General features: G+C 53.7%; 5 protein-coding genes across 5 annotated transcripts; 4 read left to right on the forward strand and 1 right to left on the reverse strand.

The window, feature by feature from the left end:
* Positions 1 to 2,404: 2,404 nt before the first annotated feature.
* LRP88_08140 (BTB/POZ domain-containing protein) lies at positions 2,405 to 3,775 on the forward strand (the record flags this gene model as incomplete). The annotated part of the gene is made up of 4 exons (XM_083244649.1): positions 2,405 to 2,778; positions 2,828 to 2,954; positions 3,004 to 3,082; positions 3,138 to 3,775. The coding sequence occupies 4 exons, from the start codon at positions 2,405 to 2,407 to the stop codon at positions 3,773 to 3,775; spliced, it is 1,218 nt and encodes a 405-aa protein (XP_083099143.1).
* A 1,307-nt stretch (positions 3,776 to 5,082) lies between these two features.
* Positions 5,083 to 8,428, forward strand: LRP88_08141 (uncharacterized protein; the record flags this gene model as incomplete). Its single annotated transcript, XM_083244650.1, has 7 exons — positions 5,083 to 5,300; positions 5,451 to 5,490; positions 5,544 to 5,891; positions 6,247 to 6,395; positions 6,447 to 6,894; positions 6,946 to 7,377; positions 7,427 to 8,428. The coding sequence occupies 7 exons, from the start codon at positions 5,083 to 5,085 to the stop codon at positions 8,426 to 8,428; spliced, it is 2,637 nt and encodes an 878-aa protein (XP_083099144.1).
* Positions 8,429 to 8,773: 345 nt separating this feature from the next.
* On the reverse strand, positions 8,774 to 9,503 carry LRP88_08142 (uncharacterized protein; the record flags this gene model as incomplete). Its single annotated transcript, XM_083244651.1, has 2 exons — positions 8,774 to 9,420; positions 9,500 to 9,503. 2 exons carry the CDS (start codon positions 9,501 to 9,503, stop codon positions 8,774 to 8,776), a joined length of 651 nt encoding a protein of 216 aa, XP_083099145.1.
* Positions 9,504 to 17,167: 7,664 nt separating this feature from the next.
* Positions 17,168 to 22,125, forward strand: LRP88_08143 (GTPase-activating protein BEM3; the record flags this gene model as incomplete). Its single annotated transcript, XM_083244652.1, has 3 exons — positions 17,168 to 17,421; positions 17,768 to 17,986; positions 18,063 to 22,125. 3 exons carry the CDS (start codon positions 17,168 to 17,170, stop codon positions 22,123 to 22,125), a joined length of 4,536 nt encoding a protein of 1,511 aa, XP_083099146.1.
* Positions 22,126 to 22,925: 800 nt separating this feature from the next.
* Positions 22,926 to 25,727, forward strand: LRP88_08144 (Zn(II)2Cys6 transcription factor; the record flags this gene model as incomplete). Its single annotated transcript, XM_083244653.1, has 2 exons — positions 22,926 to 24,597; positions 24,649 to 25,727. 2 exons carry the CDS (start codon positions 22,926 to 22,928, stop codon positions 25,725 to 25,727), a joined length of 2,751 nt encoding a protein of 916 aa, XP_083099147.1.
* Positions 25,728 to 26,099: the final 372 nt, after the last annotated feature.

Raw genomic sequence — 26,099 nt, forward strand, 5'->3', positions numbered from 1 at the left:
TGGGAAGGCAATGACATCCCACGCGCGAGAGGCCAGAGGAGGGCGGGGCGATTGACGTGGCATGGCAAGAGAAGAAAAAGGCGAACGCCTCGAGTCATGAGAAGCAAGAAGGATGGAGAGATGTTGGGTCTGACCCAACGTGGATGACGAATGAATGTAGAAGATCTAGAATGAGACGGATAGATGGATGCCTAGAAATTTAGGTACCCTGGGTAGGTACCTACTAAGCGGATCGGAGGGAAGGTTGGAAGAGACCTTGGTGCCTTCTCGGTTGGTCTCCAGCTGGCACCCCATCCATGGCAGGCGGCAACACATGCCCGATTTACTTAGTACTTAGGTAGCAGTGATTCACTGCGAAGGGTACCTAGGTGGGAAGGGATGTGTATTCATGGTGAGGCGCTCTCAGTATAAAATGGATTGTATGATACCACTACTGTAATCGCCTTTGCAATACACAATTCTCTCCTATTAGTAGCCTCACCCCCTGTTCAGTTCAAGCAGATGTCGAGGCAGTGCGTCGTGGCACCACCTCGACTGCTTCAAGGGGAGGAAGCTGAGGTTCTCCTTCTGAGCTTTCTCCCGAGCTTTCTCCCGAGCTTCCTCCCAAGTCTCCTCCCGAGTCTGCTCCCAAGTCTTCTTCCGAGTCTCTCCTCCAGTGCTCCTCCAAGGCCTGCTTCAAACCGGCCCAATGCAGCCTTTCTCCCTTGTAAAAACAGACCTTCCGCTGGTCGTCGTCCCTAATATGAAGGAATTCAACATCGTCTTCGTGTGGTGGTGCTCCATGTGACATGACCAGTATCATCCGTTTGCAACTAGGAAACTCGACCAACGCGTCCGCAAGCCTCCGCAAATTCGATTCGTCACATCTGCCACGCCAATTGATGGCTACGTTCTCAATCGTGGGGAAGTCGCAGCCAGAGAAATAACTTTCGTGTTCCAGATACTCAACCAGCATATGGTCCAAGTACAGAATATCCTCAGAGGGCCTGAACCAAAGGGACTTGATTGCGAGGCCTTCTGCACCAAAGAGAAACTCTCCGCATTGTTGGAATAGATGGCGAGACTCTCGGCACGCTGCACCCGAGGACGGCGGCTTGTGGTCGACCATCATCGTAGCCCATGTGGTGAGCTGATGGGTGCAAGGAGCCAGACGAAAGACCCTGGCACCCCCAAAAGAGTACTTCCAGATCATTTTTCGCACCTCCGGAGGGAGGTTGATGAACTGGGGAAACGATGAGGCTGGATTTTGACTCGCGCTCGAAGGCGTTGAAGTGACGATCGGTGGTTGTCCAGCGGGCCCTCTGATTTCAGTCCGTAGGCACAGTGGTTGAGTCCCTCGCGACCTGTTAGTTCGCAGTCTGGGAAGAAGATGCGGTGGGATGAACATACCGTTCCTAGGTGTGAACGTGAGCTCAGAAATAATAGAAAAGCTCATTTGTGGAGAGTGGGAAGCCGATTCCTCGGGAAAAGCGTGAAAGGCGGATGCCAGAGAGGCACGTCTGGTGGGAAAGGCGCAGATGGTGCCGGATGCTAGAGAGATACGCCTCCCGGGAGACGCCATGTCATCTTGCTCGGCGGCCATCTTGATCCTGATGATGATGATGATATTGTGGGTATTGGAAATGATCAAGATGTTAACGCTGATAACAAGATGAAGAAGAAGAAGTGCGAAAGCTGGACCGTTGTCTTCTCGGCAGAAGGGGGAAAGTGGCAATGGAGTTGCGGATGCACCACGTGCTCGGGCAACTGTTGACAGCTGCAAAGCAGTGCTCGCCCTAAGTGAATCTTCTCAAGTTCACAAGTATTTGATTTTTTTTTTACTGGGCATAACGCAATTTGCATAGTAAAACGTATGCTGCCGGCGTATTAAGTAGAATCTTGACGTTTGGTGTCTAATAAGACTCCCCTTGATCAGTTTGTAACTCTGTCACCCTCACTCTACCCATTCAGATCGACAAACCGGAATAATTGGAAAACAATATCTTTGTATCCAAGTAATTGCTAGACCCATTACAATACTGCATTTCTATGGCCCTGCAAACAGTGGCTGGTGCAGGTATCCGTTGGAATATCCAGAAAGGGTTTTTCACAAGGTGACCGGCCGATGGCTGGCAGCTGTTCACGACCTTGATAACAGTGAAGTGTAAGAAACCCACAGTTTAATGAATCACAATCATGCGCACTTTTTGACCTATAAAACCCGTGCAACGCAGACACAGCACAGGAGCACCATTGTGCATACTCGTGGCTTCGTCACCCCGAGGTTGGTACGCCCTTTGCATGCGCTCACTTTCTTGTCAGCCTTGAAGCTCTTCAAAATAGAGATTTTCCTGGACCAAGAACCTCTCAACATCCATTCCTTTGTCTCTGCTTCTTTGTTTTGATTCGCAGACAGCCGTCAGTCATGGATCGCACCTCGATCGATGGGAGGCGAAGGACTAAGTCTGCGACTCCATCTGCGAAACACCCACGCAAGGCAGAGACTCCAGTCAAGCTCCGGCCGGCCTCGCCTCCAAAGAGCAACCCATGGAGCGTAGCGAACAAGAGAGCGGCTAAGCCTGCCGCAGACAAGTTTCCACCTCTCCCGAAGCCGCAGATGGCTCTGTCTTCTGTCGCGACGTCCACGACGGGGAGATCCCGGAAATCCTCAACATCGTCATTCGAGCCGCAGTCTAGGGACGAAGTAGCGCTGGTCGCTTCACCTGGGTCTCCCTCCTCCAACACGTCTAGCACGTCTCGGCTCATCCTTGAAGCAGCCGCCTCCAGAGCAACAGCCAAGTCAGTTGATGCAACCACTTGGTTGGGCCAATTACTGACATGTCACCAGTCTCTGGAAGTCTCCTTTTGGAGCCGATGTGGTTGTACGTGCTGGGACCATGGAGTTTCGAGTCCATCGCAACATTGTGACACCTGAATCTGGCTGGTTCCATGACCACTTGCCACCACCCAACACGGTATGACTTGATCTTCTCTTGTGGTTGACGACGAACTGACTGTTGCTAGGATGGTACACCAGTCGAGATTCACATGGATCTTGCTCCCGAAGCAGTTGGACATTGCTTGCGATTCATCTACACAAGGGGTGAGTACTCCCAGGTTGAGCCCTCAGGGTGAGCTTGCGACTGATGAAGTGATAGAGATCGAAATCTGCGAATACAACCATGAGGATCCTTGGAAGACGATCCACCTCCCTCGCTGTGTACTGGGATATTGCGCGGCAGTCAATCTGCGCGTGCCCAAAATGATCAGCTACCTTCTTCGCATCGTCGAGGACACATCAGTCCAGCTTGGAAGAGTGGTCAGGGCTGAGTATCTCCACCGACCCCTGGGATGCTCCGAATGGAACCAGTTTTCATGGTACTACCAAGCCGCATTGGATATTCTCGCCTGGGAACGGTCCAAGAAGCTTATGAGGCCCATGCGACTGGCCCTGGCGAGCGTCCTCGATGCCGTTCTCTTTTGGTTGATGCGACAGCCCTTGTTTGTCAGTGTTCTTCAGACGACGTGGCATAAAGTCTTGCGGGCCAGCGTGATGGATATTGCTGAGTACCGACAACTCACGAGAGATGCCAACCCCTTCACCAACAGCGCCCTGCCCGATGAGGCGGCACTCAGGAAGATGCTCGACGAGGTGGAAGAGGAAAGGAAGCAATTTAAGAGACAGGCCAAGAAGAGACGAATCTTCACAGAGAACGGTTTGATGTTGCAAGACGGAAAGATGGAAGCTTCGGGAAGTGAACTGGGGGGCAACCGAGGCAGACGCGGCTCTATGTGAAACGGATGGATGGATGCTTCCTTGAGCATGAGGTGTTCTTGTGGAGAGAGGAGGTGACGACCAACGAAAGCGAAAAGGGAACGAATGTCGCAGGGGAGGAAGCGTGTGTTTGAGACTTGTCCGCATATAGAGGCTTTTGTATAAATCCCATACATAGACAGGTACATAGACATAGATTCATCGAGTTTAGAAGAGTTCTCGGTTTAGAGGTCAATGGATGGTTGAAGAGTGAGATTGCTTGACGTCAGCGTGTCCTGAAAAAAATGGCACACTTCGCAAGCACTTGACCTTCTTAATCCCCAAAACCACAACATAAAAGGCTTATGATTATAAAGCTAAGATTATATATAGATTTAAGAGTATAGTTTATTTATTTTATACTTTTATTTATTTATTCTACTCTAAATTACGTCTCTATAGCCCGGCAAAACTCTCGTTGCCTACCTGCAGTATGCCATTTTCTTGGTTACACACAGACAGCCCGACGATCTTTCAGCCGTGGCGCTAGCGACTGTGCCTGGACATGGATGCATGATCACCCCAGTAATGTAGTCAATAAAGGCGGGTAAGCAGACTTAGCAGAGCGATATTTATTTCTTCACTCTACCTTTAACTGTTACTCGCCTCAATCATACCTGACGAAGTCATCATGGCTGATCCGCCAGAAGGCCAGGGTCGCTCTTCCCACGTCCGATTCGCGGATCAAGAGTATTCCGCGGTTTGTTTACCCCGACACAACAACACTCTCGAGCTCACCTCATGCCCTATAGAGACCCCGACGACCTCATAGGCAAGATTCTAGAACCCAGTCTAGACGCGGCACATATGAGAGAGTCGAAATACCCACTGAGAGGTCTCGGTTCCGCAATAACAGCGGGGATAGGCCAGGGCCCCCAGCCACATTCCGAGGAGATGTGATAATGGTGGAAGCATCACGACGCTCTCGAGATGAAGCAGATGTGTATGATGACTACAACGACTTGCCTCCTCCTGATTCTTCGCCCCGGCGGCAATACGAGTCCATCAGAAGGTTTACCGAGTCTCCACGGCCAATTGAGGACGAGGAGGATACTAGGAGAGATGCTAGACGGAGACGCTCATTCAGCCGTTCCAGAAGCCGATCAAGATCACCAAACCGCCGCATCTATGGGAGTCCTCCTAGACGCGATAGGTACAGGTCTCGAGAGACCTCGCGAACCCCTGGATATGATGGCGACAACTTTCGTTCATACAGGGCAGGCAGCTTCTCGAGTGATGAATGGGACCCATACGACAAGTTCAGTTTCGCATCGCAGTCGCTATCCATGATGGAATCGTCAAGAGACGGGGACTCTGATGCTGAATCTCCCGAGCCTGAAGAGCAGCCTCCCCCAAAAGTCGAAGTAGCCTCGGCTTCCAGCTCCCAGCTGACGCTTGTTCACTCTTCGTTGTACACCGGCAATGCTGAGATGAGCGGCTCCCATACCGCAACTCTCAAGGTGGTGCACGATTCGACAGTCCAGAAACACCCTCTATTTAGATGGCTGTGAGTTTCACTGTCTAGGGGGTCGCAAAAAACACGGGAATGGCTCCCAGCCAAAACTGCAGCAAATAGATGGGGACGATTCCCGTGTTTTGTTTTTTGCGACCCCGAGGACTGTCTTCATTTTGGTTGCTTTAGCTAACCCTTAGGCAGTCACATTCCTCAAGATGTGATGAACTTTGACAAGTTTTGGGTGAGTTTCTAAGCCCTTTAGGTAAAGGCATGCCTCTAATCCTCTAACTATAGGTTGAGATCTCTCGCATTTCTGGCCTCACAGCGCTAGAAAAGAAGGCCATCACGAGACTTCGTGCCGATGTCAAAAAGACATGCGCAAAGTCAAGAATCAACCCCAAAGGTGCAAGGGTTGGATATCTTGATCCAAAATCTATCGAGGTGCCTCTCAAGGCATTGAAGCAAGGAACGACGACAACCGACCTCGTCACTGGCTCGGCCCGATGGATCTGTATCCCTTACTTCTCTCTCGAGCAGTATTCCGGCTTACTAGCAGCTTCGAACACGTCTCTTTTCCCTCCTCAAACGTTGCTTCAGGTACAATACTCTCAGATCACTGAGCCCAGGGATATGGAGCAGGCTGTGTGTCGGTTGGGCAACGCAGACCGTAGAGAGTGTTTTCACATTTCCCAACTTTGGTGTCTCGTTATCGATAACAGTAAGGCCCGGTACCTATCATGTCATGGAACGACTGCCAATAATCATGGAAACAAACAGGTTTGCTGGTGACTTGTGGAACAATGGCGCGAGATGATCTGCTCGGCCAAGCCTTGGAAATCAAAGAACAGCCCTCCCGTGCGCTGGCAACTGAAGCTAAGGGGCGAATTCTTGTTGCCTACGGCGAGTCAGTAGTCTGGATGCTCGAGGCAGAAGAGTGTCAAACATGGTTTGTGAGTCTGCTTTTGTCCCCTGACTGGGATATTACTGACAGCAACAGACGTTCTTGTCAAACTTTCAAGCATTTTGGCCCAAGATCCCCGAGTTCTGGCACAAGGATCAGGTGATTACCGCTGAGACATGGCCAAGGATTCTCAAGCTGGCTTCTACAGCTCGGTCGTTATCGATCAAGATTATCATGAAGCTGGGGTATACTGCTGAAGCATTCAATGGATGAAAGACACAGCTGACGTTATACAGCTCCCAACCTGATCCACCTCCACGCTCAATCCTTCGTCCAGAGCCCCAGATTCTGCCAAGCTCCTCTGGCAAGAAAGGAAAGCCCAAGGCGAACAACTTCTTCCATGTTCTCACGTTGGCTTCAAGAGGTCTCACTACCATGGCCGGCTCAGCGGCCCTCGAGGCTCAGCTTGAGGCAGCTGAGAAGTTCATCACAGCCGAGACCACTTACTCGAGCCGGAAAATATACACATCCTGCAAAGAGTCGACTAAGATGGAGTGCTACTTGTACTTGGCTGGTTTGGCGGATCGTGTCGAAGCACAGGAGAGTGACCAAGTGCGGCGGGCATACGAGGAGAAGATTGACATTTTCAACGCTGCCGACGTCATCTACAACTTCTTCCTTCCCGCAAACTTTGAGGGCCCGATGGCAGGCAAGTTTTGGGGTGCTCTTCGAACCATGATCGAGGTGAGTTAGGCGAGAAGTTTGTTGATGGTATTGGCAGGCTGACTTTGGAAGCTCTCGATATTGGAACAGGGCTTCATCCAACCAAGCTTTGATGACACCCTCAATGACGTTCGGACGTCCCTTCGGAGCTTCACCCAGGACCTTTTTGCATTTCAGACCATCATGGCATATTCAACCGAAGAGGAGCGTGTTGGGGTTGACCTGCCGCCTGAGTTCTCCACCGCCTGGCTCTACGTTGTCATGGGCATGATTTATGGCTCCAAGGACGACTTCACCTGGAATAGCCGGATTAACCGAGCCAAGGATCTAGTTGAAAAGGGGTCTAAGAAGCTGCTTCAAGGCCTCTCTAACAAAAGCCTCCTAGACCGAGCCTCCGTGTTGCCTCTTGAAGTGTTATCGCTTGTCACAATGGGCCTGCTACAAGACCAGGTTGGAAAGTCTGATGACATTTGCGACACATATTCACAGTACCTCAACTCTCTTGTATGTACAATCGATGGCTTTATTACACCTAGTTACTGATACCTTGCAGGACAACTCCATCACGTCACAGCCGTCAGATAGATCACTCCAACGCTACATTGACCTGGTTCAGCAAGAGCTAGTAGCAGTGAAGCGAACGCTATGGAAGCAAAAGAACATCATCTGTCGTGTTCGGAACTCTTTAACTGCAATCGACACGCAGGACATTGTTATCCGCCAGCTTGAACAGTCGATGTTTATGAAGGACAAGGAGAAGCAGTACAACAAACGCTACTATGCAGAGGTCTCTCCTCAAGCACCGCCGAACCCACCACCACAGTCGTATGGACCGGAGGAAGATTATGCGCCGCGGGTTGAGTATGCATATACGCAAGAGGTCACACCACCGCAACCGGCCAACGACTACATGGGCCTAGATGATGACTTTCTCTACGACATAACGACGTCGTCGAAGCTCTCGCCTACGGATGCAGGTGGTTTGCGTGCCCTGTTGTTTCTTGAATGCTCAAGGCTCATTGAGCAACGCGAGTTCGAGTTTCGACGCTTCACCGAGTTTACCAAGGATCTCGAACGTGGATTCGCATACAAGATGGACTTTACGCGTGATCGACAGGAGCGCGCCATCTATGCCTTTACACTCGTCACCATCATTTTCCTGCCCATCAGCGCCGTGTCCAGCATCTTTGGCATGAACACAACAGACATTCGTGACATGGAATATTCACAGTGGCTGTATTGGGTCGTTGCGATTCCTCTGACGGTGGTGGTTATCCTAGCTGGGCTGCTGTTCATGGGCGAACTGGGCAACCTGGCTCGGTGGTTCTTGAGACGGTCAGGACAAGGAGGGCAGGGCATGTACGGCGGGCCTTCGATGATGTCGCAGACGGCCGAGTCAGCGGCATTTTGGCCTCCTCCTCCCCCACCTCCTCCAAGAGAGGAGTATGTGTCGCCATATGAAGCCGGCCCTGGAATGCAAAGGACACAAACTCAGATATACTATCGTGCTCCGTCGACAAGGGTTCGCCCATCTCGGAGAGTGGTAGGATACTAGTAAGAAGATAATTTGGCATTGTTGCTTAATTGTACCTATACAGTCAAGACGACCCCCATTTGCACTTGAAAACAATCAAAGACTCATCCTAAGCATAACCCTAACCGACCATAACCCTTGTCCTAACCTATCCCTTGACTTATAGGGTGTCAAAGGTGGTCGGCTCACAAGGGGGTCGGGGTGTCGTTTTGACAAAACACTCGTTGCTTAACTCGAATTTCAATTTACCAATACTCCGTCTTTTACATTTAACCATCTCGCCATAAACCCAAAGTCGTCAATCATGATACAAGGCCGTCAAAAACATCAAGGTCCGATTCTATACTCATAACACAGGTTGTCTCGTTATCGTCGGTAGTACTCACGCTCTCGGTCCGAGATGAAGATGCGAGTGCGATCGTCCTCGATCACCCTCCTCGGGGGTGACACCCTTCGAGGTGGTGAAGGAGCGGGCAGACACCTTCGAGGTCCATCGACATAACGGTACGTGTCATAGCGAGGCTCAACAGGGACCGGAACAGGGACAGGGATGATCCTCTCGCGCTCAATGACACGCTCACGGTCAAGGTCGTGAGATCGGTGGCTGTGTCGGCTGTGGGATCGGGACTTGGGCTTCTTCTTCTTCTTGTGAGGCTCAACGTCGACGGCAATGACCTCGATGGGCTCCTCTGGCGGGGGCGGCGGGGGCTTGGGCTTCTGGACGGGCGCAGGAGGAGGTGGAGGAGGGGGAGCGGGCTTGACCTCAGGCTTGGGCTCAGGCTTTGGTTCGGGCTTGGGCGCCGGCTTCACTTCCGGCTTGGGTTCGGGTTTGGGCTCTGGCTTGGGCTCCTGCTTGGGTGGAGGCGGCAGCGGCGGCCGAGCAACGACGGGCGGAGGCGGAGGTGGTGGAGGTGGAGGCCCGGGGATGATCGTGGTTACCCTTCGGCGGACGATGCCATAGTCGGGCTCAGGGTGCTGGAGATAGAGGCGCTTCTTCTCATAGTGCCTGGTAACTAGAAGTGCGAGATGACGTCAGTGACGGTTGGGTTGGGGCTGGACGGCACGGCTACGTGCAGCGAAGGAGAGACATACCCATTTTGATGGACAGGGACGAGTCGTAGTGTAAAAAGTTTTGAGACGCAGCGGCAAAAGCCAAAGGAGGTGGTTTGCTTGCCTTGAAGTGATGGACACGGGTCGCGGTGGGGTCTGCTGGTGATGAAGATGGTGGATGGTTGACGGGGAGAAAAGACGAAGGATGACGATCTTATATGTAAGAGGTTTGGGGGAGGGACAAACAACAAAGACAAAGAAGCACGCGCCATCCCATGTAAAGTGAGTTGGTGCCGTCCAAGGCCCGACCGAGAACAGCCCAATGCCTTGGTCCAAGCCATCCCGAACTTGGAGGTTGTCACTTGAAGCTCTATCGGTGCCTGTCCTGCCCAGTCACAAGCCGTCACAGGGCAATGACGTCGCACATGCGCATGCACGTCAGCCCCCCCGCTCCCTAACAAACCAGATTTCCATCCCGACTGCGACCAGGGGTGCATCTGCTCTGGCACACCTTTTTCAACGCTTGTGGATCTTGAAAGGGCCTTGTGACTGGCTTCCTTCGAGGTCACGCCTGGAGAAAGAACAGCTGGACCCTGGACCCTGAAGTCGAAAAGGATGAGGGGGAAAATGGCGCTGGCAGGGCTGAGCTGGCTTCGTTGGGTAGTGGCCCATGGAACAAGTGGTAGAATCTTGGCCGAAGGATGCCCCTGGCGCCATGGGCTTACTCCTCTTTGGGAATTTCCGAGATGCGGAATTCCAACCGTGGGACGCAAAGCAAAAAATTCTCATGTTGTGTTTTGCTTGGGGATGGATCAGAGTTGCTGATGCCGGTGGGCTATTGATGATGTGGCATGAGGTTGAAATTGCCTCAGCCAAGAAAACACAACAGTTTTTTCTGTTAACCGAGGACTCTTCTTTCTTGACGCCCAAAACCTTGATAGGATGAAAATGCCGGGTGTGCCGAATCACGGCCGGAGCCAGCTTCGGAGATGTGGGGTATCACACGGCGACGCCTCCCGTCCGACAGTCTCCAGAATTCCGGCGCCTCGTCCGGGATTCTATCAGCTCGGAGCCCGAGTGGTCCTTCTCCTGGGCTCACCCCACGGAAGGCTTGTTCACCCTGACGATCGCTGCATCCCACCGCCTCCTGAAACCGCTCCGATCGAAGCGACCAACAGGGGCCCTAAACCACAACCTGGTCGATTTCATTGGGGGTCACGCGGGGGGTTTGATATGAAAGGCTATCTCCCCCAACAGGCAAGCAAGCAAGCAAACAAACAAGCAAATACGAGCTCATCTGCAGCTGTGGCTGGCTAGAGCATCCATCGAGTGTCGATAGTGAAACCCCCAAGACTGACGAAGACGGCACGAAGCAATAGATTGCCTGCCACAGAGACCCTTGCTTGGTTATCCGGCGACGGCGGTGCGGCCGGTGAACCAGGACAAAGTAAAAAAAAATTCCGTAATGAGCAGGATCAGGCTGTCGTAAAATCGTGCAGAGATAGAAGTCGGCCGCAACTGGAAAAAGAAAGCTGCTCCGCGAAAAAGAAACTCAAAGAAACAGAACCAATGATATCCGTAGCTGAAGGTCTTGGGCTAGCGAGTTTGGGGGAGCTGATCTCTCCTGAGGCGACGCTAGATGCGGTTGTTGATGAGGACCCTTGATTCTTGGCGATGTGTCTTGATCCCAACTCAAACACGCTACAATCTGAAGGGAGCCCGTTCGCCATGGGAGTGCAAACTATATTGTAAATGTAGTTGCACACGGTGTTTTTTTTTTTTTTTTTTTTTTTTTTTTTTGGAAATCGCACTCGTGATTAGGGATCCCATCAGGTACTCTAAGAACCACTCTCCACTCGTTCTCAGCCACCGAGCGGAGAGGCGACGCAAGGCTTGAACGGCTCAAGGTTAGATGCAAGCCTCCATGATTCAGAGACGACTTGACTGGTCAGCGAAAGATGCGGCTGGCTGCTCAGTTTCAGCCCCCGCCAACGATGAACATGTTTCGAAACGGCTTTTGGCTAATGTTGATCAGGATATTCATAGCTACATAGGGATGCAGGCATTGGAGAGTTATAATAGCAACTCACTAATGCCCGGCTGGCTGTGTTTACATGCCATCTCAAGAAACTAGATCATATAGTCATTTCGTATTGGCAGGATGCTATTACAGTAGTTGTTGATGAGTTCTGTCGTAGTGACTGAGAGTGGGAAGGAAGCCTAACAGGCAGTAGACAAGAGAGCCTCTCAATGCAACTCACTCCGAGGAAACCTGCCCTCCGCTGAATCTGACAGAGACGAATTATCCTCTTCACGCACATAATCTTGCCATCTCTGCTATCAAAAGTAGGTTGCAAAAATCGAGACGTTTGCTCACACTTTCGCGTGTTGGCGTTGACGCTGAGTTTTGAAGACCAGCTGCTTGTCCCAAGGTGATATTCATCATGCCCAAGGCAGTGAATAGACTGCAACGGACATTTGTGGGAAACTAGGCCTGGAAAATCTGACGCAAGCCCGGGATGGGGGATGTCCCGAGCCTGGATTTCTACTGAATGAAAGCGTTCTGTAGACAGGCAGGCGTGCTGCATGACTATTGCGTTGCGAATCCAAACAAGTGTTTCCTTGCCAAAAGCCTGCCTGAAATATGAATATGTTCTAGTTCAAGTTTTGTACATAAGTCTACGAGAGAACGCGGCTTAGATGTACATAATAATGGCACATTGCAATTAAGCATGTGGTGGGTTGATATGGATGGCAACTTGACGAGGAAGTTAGGTAGTAGGATCAAGACTGAGTGAGCCAAGTCATCGCAATAACTAGTTATCCAGCAAGTGAGTTTTATCCCCGTGTGATTATTGATACCATTATTGAAAGGGACTCAATAGGTTATGGTAAGTAACCTTCAACTCTGAGAACAACCTAATACCTCTGTAAGTGTTCGAGGTACCTCCGTAATCAGACACTGATAACCTAGACTCCATATGATCACAATCGCAATTCTAAAATATGACCAACGGTAAGGAATATGCCTGCAAAGAATACCATAGAAATGGTTATACCGGCACTCCCATATGAACTCAATTCAATTGCCGGCATCTCAACCTCGGAGTTGATATGCATCCATTCCCACGACGTTGCGGCCCGCTAGACCGTAGCTGCGGGCGGACCCGCACCAAGAGGGAAAATAAAGGGTCGGATCGACTGCACCTCAGGGACCAAAAGGTCACTTCAATGCAGGGGCAAGTGGTCCAAGAAAAAAAATGGCATACTATAGGCAGGCAACGAGAACTTTTGCCCGGGCTATAGGGACATAATTTAGAGTAAAATAAATAAATAAAAATATAAAATAAATAAATTATACTCTAAAGTCTATATATGATCTTATATTTATCATCATAAGCCTTTGATGCTATGGTTCTGCGGATTAAAAAGGTAGAGTACTTGCGAAGCGTGCCATTTTTTTTTCATGGACCATTAGAGGGGCCAAAGAGCAAACGTGGACGCTAGAGGGCGACCGTGGGGAATCTAACAAGACCAATTCGACTCTCTGATGCACGCTGGCGATGATCCAAATCACAACCACATATCGCGATGTCGCAGTCACCACGGGCGATGGGACAAGCTCATGCCTTGGACCCGGCCCGGTTTGTGCATTGTTGAGGCGGCCGATTCATGGCTCGGCACTGGATGACAAGCAGAGCAAAAAAGGGGAGGCTCATCATGGCAAACATGGAGAGCCTGGCTCGCTCGATGGCAAATGAGGAGCTCCCTGCTCGATTCGTCCTCATCACACTTGGCCATCACACCGCTTTTGCGGCGACTCTACTACGCACGTAGTGATGGTGGCATATCATCTGGGCGACCATTCCACTGGGTGAACCGGGCGACCGTGACCTCGTCAATTGTCAATGATGCGTGCTACTTACTATATTCCCACGTGTCCCTCAGGAGATGCTGTGTTGACAGCTGGAGCCCAGCATTATCCGAGACCAACTGGAGGAATTCTGGCCGTCCCCGGGGCACGCGAGTCAAGAGGCTGAGAACCCAAGATTTACCCAGCTTTCTATTTTTTTCTCCGGAGCTAATAGTAGAAGAAATAAGCCCTCTCAAACATTTGAACATGACCCGTGTTTGAGAAGTTTTAAGATGGTGTCTCACATCTCGGTCAAGGATATCACAAAGGCACCAATGACACGGCCCCAGTCTCTTTGTCAAGCCTCACTTGGCACATTCTGCCGTGCATGGACGCGATAATTGGACGACACGGGGACGAGATTCAACCTGAGTCGCGTGAGACATTTCTCGTGACGAGAAGCAGCTCTGTCTCTTGCTTGCTGCAGGGAATAGGTGAAAAATGTGAATGCGCAGGGCGCCACTACGAGAAGCAAAGCAAATGCGATGCATGCGACTTCCGGTTGGGTTCCCTTTGCCTCTGCAAATGAGGCTTGAACCGATTACCCGAGTGTGACGATTTGGAGGTGGCTTGCAGTTGATTCAGATGCGCCGTCGTGTTTCTTGCCCTGGATACGCGCCTAATGGACGCCTCATTGCACATGCTCGATCCAGACTGCACGTCTACAGTACCTACATGTGCAGAATTGCTAATAATAACCTCGACAATCCGACCCGACTCTATTGAAGCGCCCTGTGTTTCTGTCAAGGTTCAAGAGTAAAGCCGAGCTGTTGTTATTGCTGCAGCAGCAGGTCACGTCAGTGCTCAACCTGGCGGCTAACCTGAGTGGCCTCACGGGAGAAAGAGCCCGGACGGAGCCTCTTTTGATGGGATGGGACGGGATGGATGGGTGCATCTCCGGGATCCGGGCCACCTCGAGATGGACCACAGATGGTACCTGCAGCAAGTGGACATCCATTGTCCTTCAAGTGACCGACTGATGGTAGGACACGTGCGGCCTTCTGGCAGCTGCATCCTGTACTCGAATGAGGGTTTTGACCAGAGACATGGATGCTGCTGTCCGTGATTGATCGATTGATTGACTGACTGGCTTGTTTGATTCATGAGTCTGTGAGACGTGGAGCTTTGTTCTTCAATATCCATGGACGTTGACCTCTACAGTAGTAGTGCTAACGCAACTTGTATGTAGTCCAGTGGGCCTCGTCTGCCGTGCATTCTCAGGCCATTCCATTCCATCCATTCCATGGATCCATATCCCATCCCATCCCATCTTGTCCAATCCATTCACTGCGTCTCCATATCCCTCCCGCCCAGAATAGCAGCATCATCCTGTTCCATCCCCTGCGGCGTCTTCTTCTGTTTCTCTACCGAGAGACGACGCCTCACAAATCCTCCGCCCGACGACCCTTGCCCCATCACAAGAGTACCTCGCGACCCTTGAGGACCACCCGGCGCGTTTGACTGTGCTGCATCCGGCAAGGAGCTGGGCTTGGGGGCTTCACTGGGGTCCGGCGTCATAGCGGATCTGGAGCCTCTGATTGGGGGGAACATTTGTAGGTCGTCGAGACGTCAAGGGGACCATGCCCGCCCAGGGGAGTCCACTTTAAATTAAGGCCACCCGCAGTCTGATATTTGGGCCAAACGACTTGTACCTACGGAATTGAGAGAAGACAAATCGAAAAATGGGATCCATTGATGGAAAACGTGCCAGCGCTAACAGAGGGCCATCAAAATCTCCCGTCGTGAGCTAGGTATTATTCCGCAGTCATGGTAATGAGCCTCGGAGCAACTCGCGTGGCTGACGTGAGGATCCTCAAAATGCATCTTGACACTACACTATCGCAGAGGCATTGCTCGCTCACCCCCTTCAAAACACGGAACGAAACACGTTTTGACATTTTGCCCTCTCCCCCTGACCAACAACTTTGGGCCGAGCGTGGATTCAGCCTTTGGCACTAGAACGAGCGTTGCCCTTTTGTAACGGGAGAGACTTCTCGCAACGTCCCGTTATCCCGCCACAGTCTGCGTTCCAGTCATGTTGCAGTTTTCGTTCCAGCTCCCGCCCCAGGTTCTAGATCTTTGTGGCTTTTTCCCTTCCCCTCAGACCCAGCCTCCTCGGAGTGTGGTAAAGTAAGCCCACGGTTTCTGTCTGAAACGACGGGAGCCATTCGCCTGGCGTGGTCTAATCTTGGAAGAACTGTCTAATCTTGGGATTTGCGGAAGAGAGTAAAAAAGCCATCGGGATAAATCAACAGCCATCTTTTCGATGGTGGAATTAAATAACTTATCAAATTGTTCCCCGCAGCAGCCGCCCGCCTTGCGTCAACTCCAAGCCCAGGAACCCGAGTCAGCCAAGCCCAAGCCCAGCGCCAGGCACAGGTTCACAGCTCGTGATCCACAGTTCCGCAGCTGGGGTGGCGCTCACATCGAAATCCATCCAGTCGACGATTTTCCTTCCTCCAGAAGAAGGCGCCTCATCTTGTTAGTGGCACTTAGCGGAAACCTGACCTCGGCGCCGGGGGTGGTACCGCTCCTCGTGCCCTTTCTTGGGGACCACCGGCCGCTGGGTTACCCCTTATTCACTGTTCCTGTCAATGCCGTCAAAGTATCCTTCCTGCATCAGGACATGATGCTCTACCTATTCCGACTAGGCCCCTGGGGGGAGGGGGGGACTCCCCTTCTGTCTGTGCGATGAAGGGGGGTCATTCTCTGGCGCCAGCTCGCTCGCGAAGAAGAGAAGGGGTCCCTCTTCTGCTCCCCCCTTGACCCTTGTCCCACCTGCCCGTTGCTCAGAGCTGTTGAGCCAAGTGGACGAACGACTCCATCGTCTCAACCATCCTGCGTGCTCAGCCGATCTCTGCTGGGGTCGAATGTTTGCTTGCCTTGAATCACCACAAATCTGCTGTAGAAAACGGTGAGACGACGACCTGTCCCATGTCCCCGGAGATGATACGTAGAGATAAAACTTGCCCAAAGGCTATCAAGGCTAAAAAAAGGAAGCGTGGAAAGTCAATGATTCAAGCATTCAGCTATTACCGTTTTGGCGGCCGTTTCTGCTGCCCGTTTTTTTGCCCCCTTTCCGAATTGGGTGGCCGCACTTTTGGTGCAGTCGGGTGCAGTCATGGAGGCAGGTGCAATAGGCAAAATCACCAAATCAGCAAATCTCCCCTAGGTCGTCTCTCCAGAGACGACAATCCCTACCTCCCTTTTACCTCCAACATCCCTTCTGCGCGGGCTTTCTCTCCCTTTCTCTTCTAGCTGCTCTCGACGATAGAGCATTGTACTGTATTGTCCCTTCCATGCCCTTGTCCGCCCTGCGTCCGCTGCCGCCGTTCGCTACAGTGCCCGCTGCCGCCCGTTACGCCTGAGGTCACCTCCCCGTCCCCGTCTCCGTCTCCAGTCGCCTGGCAAATCCACCTTTTTTTCTTCCTTTCGCGACCTTCCTTGCGACAAGGCTTCCATCCCAGTCGAGTCGTCTTCACCTGCTTCAACCCCCAGTCAGCAGACGATACCAAACTCCACACCCACCGAAACCCGCCCGTCAACCACGCAGCAGCGGCCCTCTGTCTGCTATTGATACTCCCGTTTCTGCTATTACTACTACACTACGCTGTACAGTGCCAGTGCAGGCCTGCGCTTGCGTTGTGCTCCGTTGTATCGCGGTTACAGTTGCATGTAACCTTGCTCGGGACTATTCCCACCGCGCGCCAGCCGGCATCTTCGAAACCTCACCGTCCCGGCCTGTAACCCATTGGCTGATGCATGCCTCCCGGTGCATGACAAAGACGTAGCGCACCATGTCGCGGCTTGCGCTCCAGAGTGCTCAAGCCTCTGCCTCTGCCTCTGCTCCTGCTTCCGACTCTGTCGATGTTGCTACCACAACACCAGTCGAGACCACCACCCCAGCTTTCAGTTTCGATCACCACCACAACCTCAACCGCGCCGCCTCCCCCTCCGACGTCCCCGTCGATGATAGTCCAACCGTCGGTCGCATCATACACTCTAACCCGGCCGTCCCGTCCCTCGGCTCGTTATCCTCGTCGGGTCCTAGGTGAGTGAGCATGTTCGTCCCAAGTCCGCTCTCGGTCCCCTCTCCACACGCCCCCCCCCCCGGCCATCGCTGACCCCGGACCTCCTCCTGGGCCCCTTCGCCGTTGCCTCTCACAATCTCTCCTCTCCGCCACACATCTTTGCTTTCCGTCATCTTTCACCATCAATTACCTCCCCTACCTCGCCCTTCTTTACCCCGGGTTGAATGTTGTGCGAGGCGAACACTGTACTTCGTGCGCACTCAACCTGCCTTTCCACATCTGGCCCGGGTCCATCTTGTGCTCTGTCGTGCAACATTTCACTGTGCTAGATCCTCTGTCGCCTTTCTGACACGCCTGGATATCTAGATCCCCTCGACCAGCCATCTCCAGTCCGCTTGCAACCTCGCTCAACTTTCCGTTCGGGCCCACGAGTCCCAGTCCGAGATCCATCAGCTTCCCTCTTCGACAGACTCCAACGCCGACTTCTCTAGCTGAGCAGGCCGCCAAGAAGACGGCTATTGTACGACAGACCTCGTTCTACAGCGACTCATCCGACGAAGGATCACCAGAACCCCGGAGCCCTAGGTTCGTCTCAAAGGCAGTGGTGCAGTGTACCACGACCATCCGGCCTCGGGCGCCGCAGACTAACACCATTCTACAGACTGGGCTATCCAGGTAGTCCGAATGAGTTACGAACCGTCTCTGACCCCGTGACTTTGAAGCCTTCCCAAGGCTCAATCTCGAATCCCCGGCCGGCCATGGCTGGTCCGGTAGCTGCGACTCAGGCCGAGTCCTCCAAGTCCATGCCTCGAAACTCGTCCATCGACTCAGCGATTTCTGCAATCTCAATAAAGTCGGGTCCCAATGGCAACCAGGATGGTCAGCATGGCGCCTCTGATATCGCGAACCTCATCAAGACAGCGGGAAGCCCCGAGGCACTGATCCAGTACCTGCTCAAGGAGAAGCATGCTCAGTCGCAACAAAATGGTCAGCTGTGGCGCCTGGTCGATAAGCAGCGAGCCATGATCCTCGGTCTCAACAAGGATCTCGAAAGAGCCTTGAAAGACAAGGAGAAGTACAGGAAGAAGCTGAAGGAGGTGATGGCTATTCCGGCTGTTTCCCAGACCCCCATTGGGACTGGAAAGGCTCCTGCTCAACCTCCTAGACCCTCCGCTCCCCGAGTCGATATTGAGCGAACAAAGGAGCAGGCAGTCACTCCAGATTCGCCAACCCTCGAATCCGACAGTCCGAAGAATTCTCCAATTGACATCAGCATGGCACCATATCCGATTACACCACCGGCTGACCAGCCCAGTGCTCCTCATTCAGCAGTGGGTGAATTGTTGAATCCTGCACACTCGATGCCAAAGCCTCAGGATCACGCTCTAGACAAGTTCGACCACGAGGCAGAGGAGAGGGCCGCCGACCAGGCCCGCAAGGAAAAGAGCGAGGAGCCTCTCAAGGACATTGCCTTCAACATTTCCATTCCTCCATCGCGAAGCCTGCCTAGCGACCCGCCGAAGATGCCACCGCCAAAGCCTCCGACCGGACACCTCCCGACTGTTTCTATTCTTGAGGCGACGCCCAGGACTGATGAAGGATTCTCGCAGTTTCCCGCGCCCCCGCCGAGAAAACCCCCGCCTGCGCCCCTACAGTTGATTCAGGATAAGAGACCAAAGTTGAGCCCTTCGCCCGAAGATGAGGAGTCAGACTCGGACTACGATGATATCCTGGAAGTTGACGAGATTGTCGACGATCGACGCGGCCGACGAAGAACGCGGGAGGAGGACGACCGGGAGCGAGAAATCATCGCTCTCAAGGAAGCGGCTGCACGCAGTGCATCCAAGAAGAGCAAGTCTAGCCAACCTGGATCCCCGAGGGACGTGCCTCCAACATCTCAGTCAGAGTCTGAAACAGCCTCATTGGCACAGATGCTTAACGCGCCCAAGGCAAGGGAGATCCCTGCGCCTTTACTGAGCCCTGGCCTGCCTGCCAGCCCTCGCCCTTTCAACATGAGCTCACCACCTTTGTCCCCAAGGACCGCGCCCTTCCAAGCTGCGCCTTTGTCACCGCGACCCCCTCGGGCGCCTATCCCATTGCCTCCAAACACTCCCTTGGCAACACCGGGAGCAACCCCAGCCAGGACACCAGCGACCGCACCCGTTACCGAGGATCCTACATCGCCGAAAAAGCAACACACGCAGGAAGAGAGTGTTGGCTACGCGGATAAGCCATCGACGAGAATGTCAAGTCCGACCGAGCGAACAGAAGTCTACAAGGGTTTGGTAACGGAGGAATATCCTGATCTTCTTCTCCCACCCAACGCGCTTCCTTCTGTTGAGGTCAAGGTGGCCTCATCGCGCATGAAGCCATCCCGAGCGAGCATGCTTTCGCTCACACAGCTCGAGGAGGATCCCGTCTTCACTCTCGCCGTCATTTCACGCGCTGACAACGGCGAGCTCTGGCGGGTCGAGAAAGACTCGGCGTCACTGACGAAACTGGATCAACGATTGAAGCAATTCTCTTCATACAAGGCAAGGATGCCGGAGCGTTCATTGTTCAGTGGACATGCGCCAGCCAAGCTTGATGCTCGCAGGGCGATTCTGGAGCAATTCATGGATGACCTGCTCAACACTCCATTCGACACCAACACGGCCGTTGAAGTGTGCAAGTATCTGTCGACGAATGTGCTCCCGCCCAATTCTGATGATACAGGATCTATCGGCGACTCAGGATCTGAGGTCAGTGGCTCCAAGACTGGGGCTGATGGCCGGCCTCGGCGTAGCGGTTACTTGACCAAGAAGGGCAAGAATTTTGGCGGTTGGAAGGCGAGATTCTTTGTTCTCGATGGACCGCATCTGAAGTACTACGAAGTACCTGGTGGCGCTCACCTGGGAACAATCAAGCTTCAGGGTGCGCAGATTGGCAAGCAATCTCAGAGCAACGACAATCAATCCCCGGCTCGCGGAGCCACTGGCGAAGACCTCGACAACCAGTTCCGTCACGCGTTCCTCATTCTGGAGCCTAAGAAGAAGGACTTGAGCAGCCATGTCAAGCATGTGCTGTGCGCCGAGAGCGACAGGGAGCGAGATCGCTGGGTAGAGTCGCTTCTGCAGTGGATCGATTACCGCGATCCAGACGACTCTGAGCCCCCGCCTTCAAGAAGTGGCCCAGTTCACGACCGACAGACATCGCTGGGTGAACGTGCAGGCGGAAACAAGGTCCGAAAGGGGCCGCACAAGTCTCATCACCATCCTTCCGACTCGGATACCCTGATCGGTGTTCGATATGGTGACACTCAGGCTGGGGATGCCCCTCAACTTGCAGCCCCTGCGACTCCTGCGCGACCCAAGACTTCTGGCGGTTTGCCCGACCATCACCACCATCATGGTTTTGATAGCTTGTCCTCGCAGACTGGCAAGCTCATCTCGGGTCCCAAGGACCCACAGCCGATCTCTGATGCTGGTGCTTGGGGCAACAAGACAGGTCTGTCACTTCCGACTAACGAGGAGAAGAAGCAAAGGAAGCGAAGCTTCTTTGGGTTCGGTCCAAAGACACGCTCCTCCTCTGAAGGACAGGACTCGCTGTTCGGCGGCAGTGAGGGCGGCTCCAACGCAACGCCGCCGCAGAACGCGTACCAAGGTCCCGTTAGGCAAGCCTTTGGAGCTCCCTTGGCAGAGGCTGTTAGATACAACTCACCCACGGACGTCAACGTGCCTGTCCCGGCTGTTGTCTATCGATGTATCCAGTACCTGGATGTGAAGGACGCTGTGCTCGAAGAAGGAATTTTCCGACTCAGTGGATCTAACGTGGTCATCAAGCAGCTCCGGGAGAGGTTCAACACTGAGGGAGATGTCAACTTGGTGACTGATCCACAGTACTACGACATCCACGCCGTTGCTTCTCTGCTCAAACTGTACCTGCGAGAATTACCGACGACAATATTGACAAGAGAGCTTCACATGGAATTCTTGTCAACGATTGAGATTCCGGATCACACCAAAAAGATTGCCGCGATGAATGAGCTGGTTCAGCGGCTTCCCCAAGCCAATGCCACCCTGCTCAAGTATCTGATTGGCTTCCTGATCAAGATCATTAATAACGCGGACATGAATAAGATGACTGTGCGCAATGTCGGTATTGTCTTTTCACCCACGCTCAACATTCCGGCACCTGTTTTTGCCATGTTCCTGCAGAACTATGAGGGCATCTTTGGTATTGATGCCGAGGCCTACGAGCTTCCATCACCTATCTCTGAGCCTGACCTGCACGCTGGCGGCTTCCCTGATGCACCGCCACGATTCGAGCTTCCTACTCGACCGTCTACATCAGGAGGCGCCTCTCCTCATGGACAAATGCGCAAGGATTCGATTCAGAACTTGAAGCGATCCACCCCTACGCCTCCTCTGTTGATGAACAATCCTGCAGTGCGGGCGTCGCCTCCATCGAGCGCCTCCAGGCCAGGTTTCGACCCTTCAAACCACTACGACTCACGACCACTCTACGATGGCGGATATCGACCGCCCTCTGGGCATGATACCCGCGGCGGATATGACCGACGTATCTACCAGGCTTCACACGAGGATCTCGGCAGTGCCTCGGCAGCGTACGACCAAAGCTTTGTTCCTAACCGACGCCGCGAGAGCGCCATCTTCATGGGCGGTATCGTAGGACCGCACCACCAAGGATCAAAGAGCCGCCTCCGAGAGGAAACGCGATTCTAAACTGTACATGTGACTGGTGTTTTCTGTGTTTTGCTATTTGCAACATACCATACCCACTCGTTTCGACACGCGATGATACCAATTTACGACGATTCTATACTATTAATATTTTTTTCTCATTCTTTTTGCATCCTGGAGCGGAATCAACGGTGCCTTGAAGAGGCGTTATTGTTACAACTCGGAGTGCTATTTGCCTTGTTTGTCCTGGGTGGGAGGGGAGACTCTTGGTTGCTTTTGCTAGTTCACGAAGAGGTTGCCTCGAGAGACTGGGGAGATAGCACGTGCATAATCAGCATGCGAGACCCTGCAGCGGAGTTTCAAGAGTTTCAGGATGCCGGGGAGGCTGGGTGGTCTGTCTGTCTGTCGTTGACAAGGACAGTTGAAGTATTTTGACTTAGCATGGCGTTTTGGATAGTTCGCAAGCCACGTCAAGTTGGCCTCGTCGTGGATGGGAGTTGTTCATCCATTCATTCACTTTGGGGACGATTGACGACTCCTTATGCGAGCAAATGGGTTTATTTTGAATACTCTGGGCAGACTATAGTAATGAGAAATGTCTCCATATACACACCATTTTTTAATGATTAGTGATGCATCGCATTGAAGTTGTCTTGGTACAACATGGGGAGCGGAGGATAGGAGGCGATGCTCCGACGGCTGCTTAGTCATACACCCTTTTCAAGGTAGTCCCTCCCGGAAACGTCGGAGGACGGGGCCAAAGATTGCCGTGCTCTCCATCGCAAGCGTCATGAACGGCCAAATTCGAGACTTGACCGGCCGACATTATCGACGAACCCCCGATGGAATTGGATCCTCGACTCGGAGCAAGCAGCGGCGAACGAGCCTCTTCATTGACCAACAACAACAGCGCCGCCGACGGAATTGTTAGGGCGTCGCCGTCCCGCCATGAGCCTCCCCCCAGTGGCGCCGCCCTGATGTCGCCAGCTCACGACGCGCGCCATGACGCCGTCGACAACAACGGCGACGGCGCCGATACACCCGACGCGCCGACCGGTCTGACACCACAACAGCAGCAGCATCACGACACCGATCCCGATGGAGGGGACGCCAAGCGGCCAAGGGCATGCGAGGCGTGTCGCGGGCTCAAGGTGCGCTGCGAGCCAGACCCCAACGACGAGGGGCCCTGCAAGCGATGCCGCAAGGCTGGGAGGAGCTGTGTGGTCACCATGCCCACGCGCAAGCGCCAGAAGAAGACGGATAGCAGGGTCGCCGAGCTGGAGAAGAAGATTGATGCCCTGACGGCGAGTCTGCAAGCGAGGGCTGCGCCGCCTGGGAGCCACGGACACGGCGTTGGGGGCTCGCCGACCGTACCACACAAGCCCGATCCTGCTACCGCCGCGACTCCGGCATCTTCTTACAACATCACCTGGAGGAACCCCAACCAGTCCCCCGCCTGGGGGTTACCTACACCATCACATAGTATTATGTCTGCAGCGCCAACAACAGAGCAGGGTGGGAGGCCGGACCGACCATCCCCTAGCCAGCCGATGGGGGCATCCAATACAGCGACGGCTGGGCAGAAGAGAAAGTTTGAGGGTCGCCAAGGTCTAGATGAGCAGCAGCAGCAACAACGTGCAGAGGAGACACCAACAGAGGCACTGGCGTCGTACCTGACGAGGGCAAAGGGCGGCGACATTGTCGAGCGTGGTATCATCAGCATGGAGAAGGCGGCCGAGATGTTTGCGCGGTACAACGACCACATGATCTTTCACCTTCCCGCCGTCATCTTCCCGCCGGGCTTCACGGTGGCCGAGCTCCGCAGGACTAAGCCGACGTTGTTTCTGGCTGTCATGGCTGCGGCGACGGCTGAATCGCCCGTTCTCCAGAAGACACTGCAGAAGGAGCTGATGCTCGTCTTTGCTGAAAAGGTGATGCTCGCGGGCGAGAAGAGTCTCGAGATGGTGCAGGCACTCAACGTGGCCGTCATATGGTACTGGCCTCCGGAGCATTTCGAGGAACTCAAGTTCTACCAGATGGTGCACATGGCTGCTGTCATGGCCATTGACATCGGTCTCGGCCAGAAGGTTAAGCAGCGCCGTGGCAAGGTGATACCTGATAGCTGGCGCACTGGTCCCCTTAATGGTCCGACTCGGAGATGGGCTCCGCCGGATCCAACAACCATGGAGAGTCGTCGGACATGGTTGACGTGCTACTTCTTGGCGGCCAACACGTCTATGGCTCTGCATCGGCCGAACCTGATCCGCTGGAACCCCTTCATGGCTGAGAGTGTCAAGATCCTCCAGTCTTCACCAGATGCTGCGCCAACCGACGCCTACTTCTGCCATCTCGTCTGGACTCATCGTCTGTCCGAGGAGGTTGGCGTTCAGTTTGGTCTCGACGATCCTACGGCCAACATCAGTATCACCGATCCAAAGACCCAGTATACTCTCAAGGGGCTCGAGCAGGACCTTAAAGACTACCATGAATCCATCCCTGCTGATCTCCAACAGTGTAAGTTAAGTCCTAGCTCAGCCACCTGGAATATGCATTGACAGACTTTAGCAACCCTTCAAATGAGTTTCAGCGTCTTGAGCCTCTACATGCACGAGATGGCCCTGCATTCAACTGCCGTGGAACCCCTGCGGCCTCCCTTCTCAGCCGACTCCCTCCGTGATGGTCTCGTGAACAACGAGAAGCTGACGGCTGCCCACATTAGCGCAATATCGACATGCCTCAGCTCTATCAACAGCCTCCTCAGTGCCTTTCTCGCCATGGACGTCTTCAGTGTTCGCTGCCTCCCCGTCTTCAACTTTGTCCGCGTCGCCTACGCCGTTGTCATGCTCATCAAGCTCTACTTCTCGGCCTCAGCGCCGGGATCGGAGATTGGTCGCATCTTCAACAAGAACGACATGCAGGTCGGCCGGCACCTTGACGCCCTGCTGGACAAGTTCCGCGCCACGGCGGCTGATGATCGTTGTCGCCCCGCTGCAAAGTTCCTCGTTGTCCTTGTCATGCTGCGCAGCTGGTTCTATAAGCAGTCCAAGGCCGAGGCTAAGGAGTCGGGTTCAGTTCCTCCTGCGCCGCAGCAGCAGACGCCCACTCCAATTAATAACTCGTCGTCGCAGCCTTCAGAGCGCCCTTCGACCGCAAACACTCCTCTACAGCTCCTCTCCGAAGTCGCTACAGGTGGCGGCGCCGGCGCCGCTCCCCGGAACCGTGATCCCTCCGGCGGCCGGCCCTCGGTACTCGGCTGGGGCACGGCCATGCCGCAGCCCCCACAGCCATTCTTCCACGACAGCACCCAGTCGGCCGACACGGCCGGCTCTTCGGGTTCCTCCCTCCCGCCCCCGGGCCCGGCCACCATGTCCCAGCTCGAGCCGCCTCTCTCGGCAGATCTCGCTGCGGCTATGGCACCCGTCATGCCCACCCTCCTGCCCACCACGTCGGGCGTCGGCAACGGCTTCAACGCCGCCGACATGCAGGACTTTAGCCTCGCGCCCGGCTGGGACCTCGAGGGCATGGGTATGGGCATGGGCTCACAGGGCATGTGGGAGGACGGCATGCGCATCTTCCTCGACGAGCCGTGGTTCAACGACGTGTTCCAGGGTCTTCCTGGGTCTGGTAACATCTTTAGCTTCTAGCCCGGTCTTTTCTGATACCCGTCGCAGCAAAAACGTTTGACGCCTTTGCCGCCCAGATCAAACGATGTAGACTTTTTCTCTGTAACCTTTTAATCCTTCACAACGCCCCCCCTCCATCCTCTGGAACGCTCCCGAGTCGCCTCATGCACAATGCAGCCAGCTGCACGCTCCGGAGTATCCGTCTTAGCGCTCGCTGCGGCATGTGAGCTTGCACGTGGGGAGAGCGGTGTGGTTTTTTTTTTCTTGGTCGGGTTGATGGATGGATGACTTGGCCCAAGGGGAGTCGAGGGCTCAGGACATGAGAGCGAGCATATCTTTTGATAACGCTTTCACATGCTTTTTTGGGTGCTGGAGTCTGGGATGGAGTTGGTT

The sequence above is a fragment of the Fusarium phalaenopsidis genome, assembly GCF_050370095.1.
Source record: "Fusarium phalaenopsidis strain FUZ10S chromosome Unknown contig_32302, whole genome shotgun sequence".
Classification (NCBI taxonomy): domain Eukaryota; kingdom Fungi; phylum Ascomycota; class Sordariomycetes; order Hypocreales; family Nectriaceae; genus Fusarium; species Fusarium phalaenopsidis.